A 17595-nucleotide genomic window follows, 5' to 3' on the forward strand; every position below is an offset into this window, starting at 1 on the left:
GATTGTTGTCCTGAACCTCATGGAATCCTTGCCGGCTACTGCATTGTGTGTTTGCGAATGGACGCAAACCAACCCTGTACTTTCCAAGATGATTCATCTGCTGCTATTCAGTGAGCATCATCAACAGCTACTAGCAAAGTTGAAGGCTTTCTCCTCAAAATTGTCAGAGTTGACTATGGAGGATGGCATCCTCCTGTGGGGACCAGGGTTGTTGGGACTGGCTGCCGTTCTGAAGGATCTTCAGAACAGACATCCCAGACTGCCCAAAATGAAGATGCTGGTGACAAACTACTTCTGCTGGCCAGGGATATCGAGACATTGGCCCAACAGTGCTCCATCTGTCAAGAACACCAGAAGCTCCCTGCGGCGGCACCCCCTACACCCTTGGGAGTGGCCGGCCACCCATGGGCACGTGTGCACGCTGATTTCGCCGGTCCTTTCTTGAGTTCGCCGGTCCTTTCTTGAGTGGCTGTAGGTCCATAAGATGGCGATGATCACCTCCCTGGATCACATTCGCTCACGGTGATTGCTCCTTCATTAAGTGCCTCAGAAGAAGCCTGTCCTGGATCCTCCGGCCCCATTGCTAAACCAGCCTTCGGTGACACCTCCAGTCTCTCCCGATGCTGACTGCCCAATGTCGTGTCGTCCGACCCCGAGATGGAGACGCGGGCCTCAAAGGTCATGGACACTGATCCTGTAGTTTAGCCACCACCTGACAATCGGCCACTACATGGTTCCTGCTGTCGATGGCGTTCGCCAGCGTGCGAGACACCGACTGATGTGCAGCTCCACGAGAACTTACCAGAGCCAAAGAGACTCCTTGCGAAGTACGAGCTCCCCCCCCCCCCCCCCCACCCCCCCCGGCACGAGACGGGGTATCCCAATTACCCAGTATATACAAGGTCAGTAAGGCACCGACCCGAAAGGAACCCAGTAGGGATCTACTGGGAAGTGTACATATATCATTTGTGAATAAAACTTCTGTCTCATTTTTACTCATTCTGGACTCCCTATGACCTTATTAAAATGATATTTCATGTTTCACTGCAGCCAAGTACAGAAGATAATACTGAACACATTAATTTGATGAGCAACCTTTCTCCATGCATGTTTATCAATGTTCGTTGGTAGCTGATAATTATCTGAAGGAAAAGGAGCCTCCTTTCCATCTTGAACTCTCCTTTCCTATGCCACCAACCTCTGAAAAGCTAAGGCTCCTGCTGTGACTCTTTTTGGTCCAAACTCCTGCCACAGCACAACACAAGATGCCCATCACATAAGGAGCTGCATCATCACCTCCTGGGTGATGAGCTCCCTGTATGTGGCATCTTTTGTGCCTGGCATTGACCTGACTCATGCAAGTTTGGGACAACTTGGAGATGGGATATTTCCCTCGATTCCTCCAGATGGTTGTTGCTCTTCCCTGGCTCATCTCCTATTGCCTTCCTGCTGGTAACTGAGAAGGTTCGTGTTGAGCACATGTGGTATGGAAAACCACAAAGATATATACGGATATCCTATCCCACCAGTCACTGCTTGTTTTTGCCAATCATAAAATAACCCAATGAGAAGGGGTATGCCAGATTTTGTGATCATAAATCACTCCCCCACCCCATCCCCAACATCCAAGTTCTGATATTAGAAGAGACTCAGAAAGGAATGGGGAGGATTAAAGCACTTGCTAAGGTTCTGCCTCACCAACTCACACCACAAAATTACGAGCAGAAGTTTTCAAGGCTGCTGGAGGCAGGTTTAGGGGCAAGCGAGGTAGGAAGGTGCCAGAAAAGTGACTGAGTCAGGATTCTGCAGGAGTCCTTCTTTTCAACTTTCCCTGGGACAGCAGTGAAGTGAGCGGGGAACCCTCCTTGATCTGTCTTATAAGTAATTAAGAGCTTGAGAGATTGTTAAGGAGCCAATTTCCAAGTCCTTTCGCTCTGTATCCTGCACTTTCCAGACATGAAACCAGTTTCCCAAGCTGTCAAATACTCAGCATGGCCACCGCTGTGACTGCACAGTGGGAAAAGTTTTTTCAGTGAAACTGACAAACTGCAAAGAACTCCAGCCATGGTCATTGAAAGGCTACTATTCAAAATACTCCTCTCAGTGTACAGCTTCATTGCTCAACTGGGGACTGTTCAATTTGTTTTCGATTTTATCTGTCATGCACTTCACTCACTTCCAGCTGCACTGACTGCCAGTCTTTACCACAGCATGCGAGCAGCCTATGCCGCTTTACCTTTCACCTCTGCTGAGGCTCAAGAGCAAACGTCACACCACAGCCAACAGCTCCAGCAGCAGCAGCAACACCAGTAGCAACACCACATGCCTTTTCCTCAACCACATGCCCCTATCGAGCAGACGGGATGGGCACAGAGATCCAGTTGAGAGGAGATGAGACCCCCAACACATGATGCACAGAGAGGCTGAGCTTTGCTCAAAATTCCTGAATACCATTGCCTCAGGAAGCCCATCTCTTGCCAGGTCACTGCTGATGTTTGCAACCTCCTGGAACAAGACCTTCTTCCCAGTGGAGCATTTTCAGTGGCTGACATTGGAGGACTGTATTGACCTGAGGCATGGCCTGAGAATTCTGGGAAAGTCAGAGTGTGGGGCTTGACACCCGCAAGTGTTTTGTCACTCATTTGTCTCCGGAGGTCCTGGATCCTTTTGGTGCACTGACTCTAAGTTGTAGGGAGCATGCATCTACTGCTGACATCCTCAGCCAACTTGACCCATTGCTGCTTAGTTGTCTTTCCTTCTGTCTTTGGGAGAGCTCACCTCACTACAACTCCTGAGATCCTTCATCGGGACCCCGTGGTAAGAGTGAGGGACCAGAGTGGCAGCCTTCCCAGGTCTTCTGTCCATTTCTGTGGTTACTGCAGCCTCAAAATTCAAAATACTGGGAGAATCCCAGACCCATGTCATGCTCCCTTCAATGAAAAAACCTTCATTTGACAGAATATATATGCCATCCCACCTTCCCTCCCAATTGGTCAGGGAGCATGGAGGGGGTGGGGGAGGGGGGTTGTTATTTGGTTTGCTCATGGCATTGCGGCAGGGACTATGCTGGTAAGTTTCTACCCTCCCCCTTTATGTAAGTGGCCCAGGACAGGGTCAAGGCCAAAGCAGACTGGTGGTCAGAAGTCATGTCCCAGGATCCTGAATTTCTGACAGCAGAAAATACCTCCAGGAATTTTGGTTTTAATGTGCCAATTTCTCAGACTGTACATTTAATAAATACTCATCTATCACTATACTTTTCAGCCAAAAACTTTCACAAATTGAGGTGGAATGTTTCTGCATAACTTCAAGTTTGTAACAATGTAACAAGGCCAATGTAACAAAAACGGTCTCCAGTGAATGCTCGGTTGGAAATATTGATGGTGCATAAACACTCTATTGAGTGATGTGGAGATGCCGGCGTTGGACTGGGGTGAGCACAGTAAGAAGTCTTACAACACCAGGTTAAAGTCCAACAGGTCTGTTTCGAATCACTAGCTTTCGGAGCACAGCTCCTTCCTCAGATGAATGAGGAAGGAGCTGTGCTCCGAAAGCTTGTGATTCGAAACAAACCTGTTGGACTTTAACCTGGTGTTGTAAGACTTCTTACTGTACTCTATGGAGTATTAAGGAAGTACAAAAGAATTTTGAAAGAATTTTGCTAACTGTCAGAAAATTTCAGAGTCCTTAAGAAATACGGAAACAAGTGCAGTATGAAATGTGTACAGACCATTGATACAGAAATATTGAAGAACTCAGCGGAGAACGCTGTGTTCAAGGGTTCTCAAACTTTTTTGTTTTCATGGAACTCATTCTGCAGTCTACCTGTAAGGAAAATATTTTTTCTGTATAAAAGTCAGTTATACTATTAATAATAATAATAATAATCACTTATTGTCACAAGTAGGCTTCAATGAAGTTACTGTGAAAAGCCCCTAGTCGCCATTTTCCGACACCTGTTCGGGGAGGCCGGTACAGGAATTGAACCCGCGCTGTTGGCCTTGTTCTACATTACAAGCCAGCTATTTAGCCCACTCTGCTGTGGGGGTGATTCTCAGGCCGCGTTACACCTGGCGCATATCCCGCTATGTAATGAGAATAACGGGAGAGGTTCGAAATGGAACTTGGGCTGGGCACCAAGCAGTGCGCAATGCTCCCGGCCCACTGCAGCTGATGGAAATCCTAATTTAAATATGCCGGAACTGTTTGAAGACGGATTTTCCCGGCTCCCAGTATTCTCCCACCCGCGGGTGCAACGTGAAGCCGGCGGGAATCACTACTGGTCTCCACCAGCAGCGATCAGACATGATGGCCATGCCGGGGGCTCGGAGGACATTGCCGCCTCCAGGTGGTCGGGGACAAGGCAGGGCAGTGCCATGCAACCGTGGCACTGCCAAGAGGTGGGGCCTGAAAGGGACCTCATAGCGGGGTGTTGCTCACTTGGGTGGGTGGCTGGTACTGATGGTGTGAGGGGGTTTCAGAAGCCCCGATGCTGGTGGGGGAACACTGGAAGCCCTGATGCTGCCGATGGGGGGTGGGGGTGGGGCGGAGGGCCTTTAGTTTTGAGATCGCAGCATCCTTTTTAAAATTGTCAGATCTCTGTGAAGCTGGGCTTGTCGGCGTTTTTAGGCCCTGCCCCACCCCTCTCAGTGCTGCTGCAAAACCCACCCCTCTCCAAAATTTATTTGAAGTGTGGGTGTATTGCGTAGACCCACCCAACGGCAAGCACACAGTGTCAAGGTATCTGCCAAACTCATGGGCAAGTCATGGTTAATGTTCTTCTTGGTGCAGTATTTTGTTTTCTTTGTTGTGTTTACGAAAAAGTAGTTTTGTATAATTAGTTTGTACTAAATGGGATGAAAGCTTTCAGTGTTGCAGAAAAAGCAGTGCTGTATTCATACGATGCATTCACACCAAAATGTCACCAGCGCTATTTCACTGAACTTGGTTCTAAGTGAGTTGTCTGATGAAATGTCAGTGAGGTCTTCCAAAAGCTTTGATGGGACAGAGGGTGGCAGTTTAGCTTCAATATTCTCACTAAAGTGGTTTGTAGCCCACAGGTGTAGAGCAGATTATTCAACCGTGAGTTCTGGAAAATCAGTATTATTTAGTCGGGATTTTTCACCTCATGTTGGAGCTGACAAACATGGTTGTTGGTATACTATGCCTGACTAGGGAGTCAGTCCTAATATCTGCCCTTGAGCAAAAAGAAATTGCGCATGCTTTTGTATTTTTATGTTTCAGATAAAATATGGAGAAAATGTAAATTATAGGTGTGAGTTAGCAGTTGAACCATGAAGACATTAATTTGTCTTCACACCGTCAAATCTAGGCAGGATTAATGTGCAGAATCAATATGCCAACTCCCAGGAACTGGACTACCTTGTCACCCCATCACAGGAGACGGGTAATAGAAAATTGGTCTTTTGCTGTGCATTGGGTCCACAACAGCAAAATAAATGAACTTCCAACAAATGTGGTATTCCAGTTAACATTCCTTTAATTTCATTTCAAACTCAACTATGCAGAGATCTATTTGAGTTTGATTGAGTGATTTCATTTGCATTGGAAAGATGGCTCACAATGCCTCATGGATATACAGTTTTGAGTTGCTAGATCTGATTGAAATCAATCCCATTTAGCAGTGAAAGTGCCACACAACACAAAGGTATCCTCGATGTGAAGATAGGACTTTGTCTCCACAAGGACCGTCAGTGGTCGATCCTACCAATACTGTCATTAGCAGATGAATCTGCGACAGGTAGTTTACGGAGGATGAGGCCATGCAGGTTTTTGCCTCTTGTTGGTTCCCTCCAAAAAGGAATACAAAAAAAACAATACAATTTGGAAAAGAAGGCTATCGGTAAACTCGTCCAAACTGGTCTTGTAAACCTTAAAATGGAACTCAAGTGTTAATGATGTCTGTGTTGGTGATTTCTACTGGGATTTGAACTGCTTCTTTCTTTCTGGGTCACCACTTGCAGAAGACCCAGTCCAGCAGCTATGCTTTTTAGGACTCGGACAGCTCGGTCAGTGGTGCTGCCGAGCCACTCTTGGTGATGGACATTGAAATCTCCCAATCATCATACATCCTAATCCTTTGCTACCCTCATTGCTTTCTCCAAGTTGTGTTCAACATGGCGGTGTACTGATTCATCAGCTGAGGGTGGGCTGTAGGTGGTAACCAACAGGAGGTTTCCTTCACAATGTTTGACCTGATGCTATGAGGCTTCATGGGGTCCAGTGTTCGTGTTAGAACTCCCCGCAACTCCCTTCTGACTGGATACCACTGTGCCATCATCTCTGGTGGATCTGTCTTGCAGGTGGGACAGGATGTATCCAAGGATGATGATGCTGGTGTCAGGGACATAGTCATACTCGCAGAACCATGCCTTGCAAACAATGCTTGGGTTTTGCTCGACTAGCCTGTGGGACAGCTCTCCCAATGTTGACACCAACCCCAGATGTTTTTAAGGAGGACTTTAAGGGATCGACAAGACTGGGTTTGCCACTGTTTTTTCCTGTACCTAGATCAATGCTGGTGGTCCGTCCAGTTCCATTCGTTTTTGTAGACTTAGTAGTCATTTGGTACAACTGAGTGGCTTTTGAGGCCAGTTCAAAAGGGCATTTAGAGTCAACCATATTGCTGTGGATCTGAAGTCATATGTAGGCCAGAGCAGATAAGGACATTAGAACTGGTATGGTACACAAGAGGAGCACAGCATAATTTTCCTTTCCTTGTGTAAGCATATCTGATAATTCAGTTAGCAGTCAAATTCACAATCCACCATTATTTGGATCAATGCATTGGTGCGCCAACATCTTGTGTCAGTTTGCCATCTTCAAGAAGTAAATTCGCTCACTTACTAACAAAAATACTATGAGGGATTTCAGTTCTTAATGCTCTACATGCTTTCAATATTTTTTTTCTCATATCTTATTTAGATTCCTGCCATTCAGCAATCCAAATCGGCACCGTACCCATCAGCCACTTCTTCATACTAGCACCGAATATGAACCTCTTGCTTATGGAACCAAGCACTTTAGAGCAACTGAGGATATGCCAAACAAGAATAAGGTAGGAAAGCAGCAAAATAACACAGCATAGCTGATGTTTCTTGTATTTCAACAATCTACAGTAATTGCCGACTGGTTTTTCAACATCCATAATCATCAATAAAAGTGTAAATTGATAGTTGTTTGTATGCAATACCCATGTAACATTTCAAAATGTGTTTATGATTTTGTGCGATTGCAACTGTTCAGGGTGTTAATTAAGAACTATTATAAATTTGTCATATGCATTGCTTCGAAACCATGAGAAAAAGAAAAGGCTGATATCTTGAAGGTGAGTTTATCAATTTACAGCACTTCATCTGAATATCTCTAATAATAGCAAAATCAACACTGATGATATTTATCAATTTGTGACCTGACTGGAACAGTTGAACAAAATGGCTTCTTGGGAATGAAAATAAAATATGTATGTGCAACTTGACAGCTCATTTTTTAATACTCATTTTTGATATATCGAAGGAATACCAGCTAATTACAGTGCACGTGTGTTCCTTTCAGTCACTGCATCTCCATTATTTAGTAGCGGGAATGAGATTTCTCAAGCAGTTAAATTTATCCTTAACCAGCATTCATGACAATATTGTATTCATAGAACACAAAACCTTAGAAGATTTGTACAAAAAGATGAGGAATATCCTTTTGTTGCCCAAGACCTTCAGTTTCTAATAAACAATATTTCAGGAAAACTGTGAGTGACATCCAACTCACAGTCTTCCATTTTTGCGTGGGAAAAATGTGTGGTCGATTTGTATATTTTGCATGAGCATTTCAGTGAACAATGTCTGCCAAGAATGCATCGGATGCCATTTGAGTTATTATTTTTTTAATCAACTTTGCTCATCTGTTTATTCGCATCTACTTTTCTTGTGAAAAACTTACATACAGATCAAAATACAAATGCAAGTGCACACTTTGGCATAACTTTGACCATTAGATTTCATTGTGTTAAGCGGCTCAGCGTTTCACCTTATCTGACATAATTTAAGTTGAGCAAAGCTACCTTGTTTCATAAATTCTAGAACCCATTACACCTGTGATTCATAGATAAGCAACTGCTCGGAAAATGTAGAGGTTAGAACAATGGATGATCTGCAGTAGTAATTTGCATCTTGTAAAATCTAATTCCAGTGGTTACATTAAGTGAACATCATAAACTTTACAACTGAATGATTTACCTATAAACGTGGGGAAATGGTGGAGTGGATGGAACATTCAGAAAGAATTATAATAATGTTGATTCTTGGTAAAATTCCATAAATCAATTTATAAATTCAAATTAATTTGTGATAATCATTGTTTCGGAACTTGTCTGCAAGTTTATCTTGTTAACGTTATTCTACTTCCTACAACTAAAATTTTTTTAAATGTTGAAAACAATAAATTTGAGAATACACTTTTATAAAATAAGAATGTTACAAGTTTGTCAATTGTGCACCAAAAACAATTTAATTGGTTGTATTTAAACCCGTCATGAGATAAGTGACTAATTCAATTTGCAACACCCCGCACTACATACTATTCTTATGCTTTAGAATAGTTAAAACAAATGTCTTTTGGTGTATTTAATTTATTGCTGCTGCTAACTTCACCACTTTGGCTCTGACTATCTAGACTGGAATTAAAGAGCAGAGGGCAGCGACATCAATAAATAAATCTGCAGTCATAGTGTGGTTGTCTCACCAAAAATGCAAAGTTTTGAAAAGGGTTTTCTTTCAAACGCAATATTACACCACAAGCAAAATTTTCATATTAAACCCTAAAAATATGTTCAAAAAGTAACAGCAGGGCAATGCAGGTTTAAATATCTCAATTCATCATTTACTGAAGAAAGATCATTAAAACAAATCAGCAGGAAACTATCTTAGTACATTATGTAGAACATAAAGTCAACTTTTCTTCCTCAATAGTTGTAAAATAGAGTGGGAAGTAGAACAGATCATGGATTTAATGTTGCAAAACCCTGGTGCAGTAACATGGGTGCAACTGTGACTGCTTGCCCATTGCAACTGATGATTGAAACTGCTGTCAGTGGCATCCTGACAGTAATGAACATTCGGCTTAACGACCGTGATTATGATTATCATAATTGATGTGCAAGTGCAATGTGCAGGGATCATTACAGCTGAACTTTACAGCTGTGAAGCAAGCTTTGGTTATGGATAATTGTACTTTTACATGTTGATTGGGATGAAATATGCTTTCTACAGACAACTTTGCATTATTCTTCAAGGCCCTGTCCATCTTTTAATTGTTTGCATCGTCCAGGCAAAACCACTGCCATAAAACTCTGATTTTGACTGGCTAACGCTGAGCACTTTAATGTGCTCCTTTGGACCTAGAAGATGGAGCAAAATGGAAATTTAATTTTTTGTCCTTCATCTACTGGAGTAGAGTTATAGTGAACTTTAGATCAGTGTCTTTTATAGAAACTATCAGCATGTCAATGCACCTAATTTGCAAGCTGCTCACGTTAAATTGTACACCAAGCATGCTATAAGATCATGTGTAAATTCATTGCTTTGTCTGTCTTACATTATTGTTGCCTCAGATACAGTTATTGCAAAAAATGTTTGTAAAACTTTCCCTATGGATACAAACCAGTTTAACTTTTATATATGAGTTTTTGTTACAATTTCCTTGAGGAAACCATAAACCAGCATAACCAAATTCACCAAACAACCATCAAAAGAAGAAATTACCAACAAGATTCAACTTTTTGTAGCTTTCACTTTAACACGACCCAGAACCAACAGAAATTAAGTATTAATTAAGAGGAAAATGATACCTCAAGTAAAAAAGGAAAATTTCACTTTAATCAATACAACAAAAACACATCTTACGCACCCGCAATACGTCTCCTTCAGTATGTATGACATTAGGTAGCTACACAGTCGCAAAATATGCTGTTCTTTATTAATGCAGGATAATGTTCCGGGTGCGGCGATGACCAGCTAAGTCGCACGTTTCGGCAGCTCCCGTTAGAACGGACTTTTGGGCTCTTAATAGGAGCCTCAACGGCAATTTAAACGGCCAAAAACACTGTGCGGTAAACCAGAAGAGAATCCCCCCCCGGACACGCATGGATAAGGGAGAGGATAGCGGCCGGATTGCGGAGGATCCTCTGGAGCAGCGGCAAGGAAGAGAAGCTCAAAGCAAGATGGCGTCGGAAGGTGGCCGCCTGTTATGGGGCCCGGACCAACAAGAGTTCTTGCGGCGCTGTGTGGAAGAGCTGAAAAAGGAGTTGAAGAAGGAGCTGTTGGCCCCGATATTACAGGTGATTGAAGGGCTAAAGGAGGAGCAGAGGACCCAAGAGCTGGAGCTTCGGGTCGTGAAGGCAAAGGCTGCTGAAAATGAAGACGAAATACAGGGCCTGGTGGTGTGTGGAAAGGTTGGAAGTACTGGAGAATAACTCGAGGAGGAAGAATCTAAGGGTTCTGGGTCTTCCCGAAGGCACAGAAGGGGCGGACGTCGGGACATATGTGAGCACGATGCTTCACTCGCTAATGGGACCGGAGGCCCCGACGGGCCCTTTGGAGGTGGAGGGAGCTTGTCGAGTTCTGGCACGAAGACCGAAGGCTGGAGAAATACCCCGAGCTATAGTGGTGAGGTTTCTCCGCTATAATGACAGAGAGACGGTCCTCAGATGGGCAAAAAAAACTCGGAGCTGTAGGTGGGAGAACGCGGTGATCCGCGTATACCAGGATTGGAGTGCAGAGGTGGCGAGAAGGAGGGTACATTTTAATCGGGCTAAGGCGGTGCTTCACAAAAAGAAGGTCCAGTTTGGAATGTTGCAACCGGCGAGATTGTGGGTCACACACCAAGGGAAGTACCACTACTATGAGACGGCAGAAGAGGCGTGGACATTCATTGTGGACGAGAAGCTGGAATAGTCTGGCGAGAGAAAGAACTTTTGGGACAAAGTGGTGGGGTGATTATATGGGGCGAGAAAAAGGGGGGGGGATGGTTTTTTCAATTTGTTAGTTTTGCGATCCTGTAACTTTTCTCTCTTCCCCATGTTGGGGGAGGGGGGGGGGGGGGGGAGTATGAGGAACTGTGGGCGCCGGCCATTAGGGGCGGGGCCGAGTGGGAAACGCGGGCTTTGTTCCCGCGCTATGGTAATCATGGCGGGAACAGGGACACAGGAAGGAGGGAGCCTCGCACAGTGGGGGCCGAGGACAAGGGGGGAAGCCGAGGTCAGCCAGAGTTCGCTGACTTCTGGGAGTAACATGGGGGGTGCAACTACGCTAGAGGGGGATCTAGCGGAGGCGGGGGGTTAACTGGGTTTCTGCTGCTAAGGAGAAGGGGAGCTGTTATGGGATGGGGTGGTCGAGGCGGGAGGGCGCCGTCGGGGGGATATACGGGTACGTGGGAACCGGGTGAGGAGCTGGGTTAAAAAAAGAGGATGGCTAGTCGACAAGGGGGGGGGGTAAAGAGCCCCCCAACCCGGCTGATCACGTGGAACGTGAGAGGGCTGAACGGGCCGATCAAAAGGGCACGGGTACTCGCACACCTAAAGAAATTAAAGGCAGATGTGGTTATGTTGCAGGAGACCCATCTGAAACTGATAGACCAGGTCAGACTACGTAAAGGATGGGTGGGGCAGGTGTTTCATTCGGGTTTAGATGCGAAGAACAGGGGGTTGGCTATTTTAGTGGGGAAATGGGTACTGTTTGAGGCAAAGACCATAGTGGCGGATAGTGGGGGTCGATATGTGATGGTGAGTGGCAGATTGCAAGGGGACGCGGTGGTTCTGGTGAACGTATATGCCCCGAACTGGGATGATGCAAATTTTATGAGGCGTATGTTGGGACGTATCCCAGACCTGGAGGCGGGAAAGTTGGTAATGGGGGGAGACTTCAATACGGTGCTTGATCCAGGGCTGGACCGGTCGAGGTCCAGGACCGGGAGGAGGCCGGCAGCGGCCAGGGTACTCAAGGACTTCATGGAGCAGATGGGAGGGGGAGACCTCTGGAGATTTATTAGGCCTAGGAGTAAGGAGTTCTCATTTTTCTCCCAAGTTCACAAAGTATACTCACGGATAGACTTTTTTGTCTTGGGAAGGGCACTGATTCCGAAGGTGACAGGGACGGTATATCCGGCCATAGCTATTTCGGACCACGCTCCACATTGGGTAGACCTGGAGTTAGGAGAGGAAAATGAACAGCACCCACTCTGGAGAATGGATATGGGCTTATTGGTGGATGAGGGGGTATGTTTAAGAGTGAGGGGGTGCATCGAAAGGTACTTGGAGCTTAATGACAATGGAGAAGTTCAGGTGGGAGTGGTCTGGGAGGCGTTGAAGGCAGTGGTTAGAGGGGAACTGATATCCATAAGGGCACATAAAGGGAAGCAAGAGGGTAAAGAAAGGGAGCGATTGCTGAAAGAACTTTTGAGGGTGGACAGGCAATATGCGGAGGCACCGGAGGAGGGACTGTACAGGGAAAGACAAAGGCTACATGTGGAATTTGACCTGCTGACCACGGTTAAGGCAGAGGCACAGTGGAGGAGGGCACAGGGTGTACAGTATGAGTATGGAGAGAAGGCGAGTCGGCTACTGGCCCACCAATTGAGGAAGAGCGGAGCAGCGAGGGAGATAGGTGGGGTGAGAGATGAGGAGGGAGAGATGGAACGGGGAGCAGAGAGAGTGAACGGGGTGTTCAAGGCATTTTATGAGAGGTTATATAAGGCTCAGCCCCCGGAAGGGAAGGAGGGAATGATGCATTTCCTGGATCAGCTGGAATTCCCTAAGGTGGAGGAGCAGGAGAGGGCGGGACTGGGAGCACAGATTGAGATGGAGGAGGTGGTAAAAGGGATTGGGAGCATGCAGGCGGGAAAGGCCCCGGGACCGGACGGATTCCCGGTGGAATTTTATAGGAAGTATATGGACCTACTGGCCCCGCTTTTGACAAGAACCTTTAATGAGGCCAGGGAAAGGGGGCAGCTGCCCCCGACTATGTCGGAGGCAACGATGTCGCTCCTTTTGAAGAAGGAAAAAGACCCGCTGCAGTGTGGGTCCTACAGGCCCATTTCCCTTTTAAATGTAGATGCTACGCTCCTGGCTAAGGTGATGGCGACGAGGATAGAGGACTGTGTCCCGGGGGTGGACAAAGGAACCAGCCTACAAGCAATGGTGACGGTGCCGTTGCCGTTCTCCCCGAAGAAATACACCACAAGTCCAGTGGTGGTGGCAACACTAAAAATTTGGGGGCAGTGGAGACGACATAGGGGAAGGACGGGAGCCTCGGTGTGGTCCCCGATAAGAAATAACCATAGGTTTGTCCCGGGGTGAATGGATGGGGGATTTGGAGCATGGTAGAGAGCTGGGGTTGTGCAACTGAGAGATCTGTTCGTAGACGGGACGTTTGCGAGTCTGGGAGCGCTGAAGGAAAAATATGGGTTGCCCCAAGGGAATGAATTTCGATACATGCAACTGAGGGCTTTTGCGAGGCAGCAGGTGAGGGAATTCCCACAGCTCCCGATGCAGGAGATTCAAGATAGAGTGATCTCAGGGACATGGGTGGGGGATGGTAGGGTGTCGGATATACACAGGGAAATGAGGGACGAGGGGGAGATCATGGTGGATGAGCTGAAGGGGAAATGGGAAGAAGAGCTGGGGGAAGAGATTGAGGAGGGGCTGTGGGCTGATGCCCTACGTAGGGTAAACTCGTCATCCTCGTGCGCCAGGCTAAGCCTGATACAATTCAAGGTTTTGCACAGGGAGCATATGACCGGAGCAAGGCTCAGTAAATTTTTGGGGGTAGAGGATAGGTGTGGGAGATGCTCGAGAAGCCCAGCAAACCACACCCACATGTTTTGGTCATGTCCGGCACTACAGGGGTTCTGGGTGGGGGTGGCAAAGGTGCTTTTGAAGGTGGTGGGGGTCCGGGTCGAGCCAGGCTGGGGGTTGGCTATATTCGGGGTTGCAGAAGAGCCGGGAGTGCAGGAGGCGAAAGAGGCTGATGTCTTGGCCTTTGCGTCCCTAGTAGCCCGGCAAAGGATATTGCTTATGTGGAAGGAAGCCAAACCCCCGGGCGTGGAGACCTGGATAAATGACATGGCAGGGTTTATAAAACTAGAACGGTTAAAGTTCGCACTAAGGGGTTCGGCTCAAGGGTTCACCAGGTGGCGGCAACCGTTCATTGACTACCTCGCAGAACGATAAAGGAAATGGGAAGGTAACAGCAGCAACCCAGGGGGGGGGGGGGGGGGGGCCCGGGCGGGTCCTCAGGGGTGTTTTTGTATAGATATTTGTATTAGGCTATGTATATTGGATTGTTTGATTTTATTTTTGGAGAGTTATTATTTTTGATATGGCAGTTGCCATTTAGTTTATATATTATTTATTTATTTGTTAAAAACGGCCACTGTTATTTATACTGTTTTATTGTTGTAAAAAGGAAAACCTTTGTATTGTTTTGTTTGGCCAAAAAATTTGAATAAAATATATATTTAAAAAAAAATTAATGCAGGATAATTACAGAGTGCTATTCGACAATAGCTTTCACCCCTGATTTTCACGAGCACGTTTATCATTAGCAAGGCGCACTTCTAGAAACCTTCTCTCCTTCAAGTCATAACAGTCCTGATGGTGAAGCTTACCAGAGGTTCTTTTCAACCAACCAACCAATAACACCCTAGATAATCGTTGGGTCACTGCTGGGAAAACACCCAGCTCTTCAGCATTTCCAAGATATTCACACAGATTTTCAGGTATTACCTTTTTCTTTAGCTAGCTCACACATTACCTCCAAGAACACCTGTCTCCTTTTTGGTAAAACAGAAAAACTGACCTCTTCCAAAGAGTGATTTGCCTCTTCTCCTCACAAGAATTTGGTATCTTGCTCTTTCTATCTCTGCCTGCTTTCTATTTGTGTCTATAACTAGGCCTTCACCTCCCAGCTCCTCTGCTTGCAGCCTTCCTTTGTGTCTGTAGCTGTTCTTTGTGTCTAGCCTCATGGTGTCAGTATCTTAACTTCCTTTGGTGCTGCTTCCAGGTCAAGAGTCACCAGGTCACATGGACTAGTGTTTCTTATTATCCAAGAAAGGTACAATTGATGCAAACTCTTGAAAGTCCTTTTTCAGACATCCTTAAAAACTAATTTTAAAGAAATTACAAATTCTCCTCAGTCTACTGCTTCAGGGCCAACAGTCCTCACAACATCTTATTTATTTCCCTTAGTGCAAAACACTGTAATCTAATATAAGAAATATGCTACACACACCCTACAGCCACGCCACAGTTTAAATAAAGTAATGGCTAAATTTCTACCTCAATTATGCTTTATCCCGAATGCCTTGTTTTCCTGAGTACCTAAAAAGTGAATCTTGAATATGCTCAGCCATGTTGGATAGAGAATGCAAAAGATTCACAATCCTCTGAATGAAGAAATGTCTTCTTATCTCAGACTGGAATGGCAGCACACCATGCTGGTTGTCTTGATCTGTGGCACCTCCACATGATTTTTCCAAAGGCATTCCTGAGAGGAGATTGCCACCCATCTAATTATGCTAGTCAGGTAATTAGGAGAATTAAACAGATACTTGAGAGTTTGCTTGAGACAACGTTCCAATGTTCTCTGAGGAAGCCAGGGTCCACACTCTGTCAGCACCTTGTCTAATGAGTCGATTGGAAGATGTTAGGAACATTAGATTTAAAATGTAGTGAGCAATTTAACGGTTAAAAGCCTGGGGTTAGAATGTGTTTGTTTAAAAATAATTATGTTTGTCAGCCTGGGTGGTTTTAGCAGCCAGCAAGTGAAATTGACACAGGAATGTGTTTATCAGGCTAGGCTAATGGACTGTGGTTTGACTGGGGAGATCCCTGGGGAGTTAATATGCTTTTTCAGCCTGCAAAGAGAATTTGTTTTCTTAGCTTGGGAAATGAGGTCATTCCTGGATGGAGTCAAGGAATGCAGTGGGACATTTTGTGAAGCTGTGGAGCGGGGCAGTTTTGGAGAAAGCTGTGGAGAGAGAGGCAGGGGACAAGATTCTCCCATCCTGTTGTGGCAAGCACGGGGGGGCAAACCCCACGGACGGCCGAGCAGCGCCACAAGAAGATGCATGACCTGACGAGGTCAGCCAGGGTGAGTACACCGAGATGTGCCCCTGGCATCACCCAACCCCTATCACCCACACATGTGACCAAACCCACCCCCAGGAGTCTTGCCAAACCCCGCACTTGACCATAATGGGCTGCACACCCCTGAGAGCCGTGGTCTGGTGCCCAGTGCTCCCATGCCATGCCATGCCATCATATAGGAGGCACCTCTGCGGGATGCTGTGTACCAACTAACTCTGATGCTTTGCTGCCCCCCCCCCCCCACAGGAGAAGACCACCCACAACCACAGGGAGCGTGCGAGAACTGGCGGCGGGTCACCTGTACTGCACCCCCTCACAGTACATGAGCAGAGGGCACTGGACCTCATTGGCAGAGGCGGGGACAGGGAGGTTGCCCCTTGCCAGATCGGAGCATATCCCCAGCACATGAAAGAAAGAACACTGGCTCAGAGCTCAACGCAGGAACCACCAGAATCTGGGACCAATGACGACCCAGACTTAGCGTCACTGCACTCACCGACACCCCCCACCATCGTAGAGACTCGCAGCTCGGTTGGGCACTTTAGTGATGAGGCTTCTGGGACACAGACTGGTGCGCACCACACAGCCGTACCGGTACAGCAGGTGGAGGTAGGAGCAGCCGAGGGGCCGGACGGCCGGAGGACAGTCCAGCTCCAGCAACGAGCTGCCGCCCAGACGGTTCCCAGGTTCCTGGGCATTCCAGTCCCACCCATAGACCCGATGCAGTTAGAAACCCAGGGACTAGACAACGGGATGAAGGCCAGCTTCCAGCAGGTGGAGGAGTCCATCCAAGTCCAAGAGCAGGGAGTGGTGCCGGTCATGGCTGCCACCCAGGCCAACACCACACAGGTAGCATCTGCGATGGTGGCAATGGATGCAACGGTTTTGGCCATGGGTCAGGTTATGCAAGGCGTGGGGCTTCATGTGCATGCGTCATCTGTGGCCCAGGACAGGGCTGCCCTCTCACAGGCAGCCATGTGCCAGAGCCAGCTGGACATCTCAGCCGTGCTCTGCAGTCTGGCCGAGTCTCAACAGACCATCGCTGAGAGCATCAGCGGCATTGCCCCAGCGATGGCTCAGTCTCAGCAGGCCATCGCTGAGAGCATCGGCGGCCTTGCCCAGGTGTTGGGTGGCGTCGCATGAGCACAGAGGGAGGTGGTGCATTCCCAAACTGGGATGGCCCACTCTCTGAGCTCCATCGCTGCTAACATTCAGACCCTGGTCGATACCGCAGCGGGCCTCCAGGACCGGCAGCGTCAGGTGTCGGGGGTGCCTCGGAGCCTGTCTCCGCTCGCACCCCCGTCCCATTGAGAGGCCCGCGGGCCATCGGGCATCCCGAGGGAGGAGGAGGTTCTGTGGCCTGTCCCGGTGACTCCTGCAAGTGAGGTCCCGGAACACCGCGGATCCTCGGACTCCCCCCGTCCCGTCCCTGGCGCATC

At 47.1% G+C, this 17595-nt stretch overlaps 1 protein-coding gene across 2 annotated transcripts in view; it reads left to right on the plus strand.

The window, feature by feature from the left end:
- spata17 (spermatogenesis associated 17) overlaps positions 1-17595 on the plus strand; it is a 627389-nt gene that overhangs the window by 316240 nt on the left and 293554 nt on the right. For both annotated transcript variants that reach the window (XM_072509320.1, XM_072509330.1), the window contains one exon: positions 6946-7078. In XM_072509320.1, coding sequence (XP_072365421.1) covers positions 6946-7078 — 133 coding nt within the window. The remainder of the gene's footprint in view (positions 1-6945; positions 7079-17595) is intronic.

The sequence above is a fragment of the Scyliorhinus torazame genome, chromosome 1 (genome assembly GCF_047496885.1).
Source record: "Scyliorhinus torazame isolate Kashiwa2021f chromosome 1, sScyTor2.1, whole genome shotgun sequence".
Taxonomy (NCBI): Eukaryota; Metazoa; Chordata; class Chondrichthyes; order Carcharhiniformes; family Scyliorhinidae; genus Scyliorhinus; species Scyliorhinus torazame.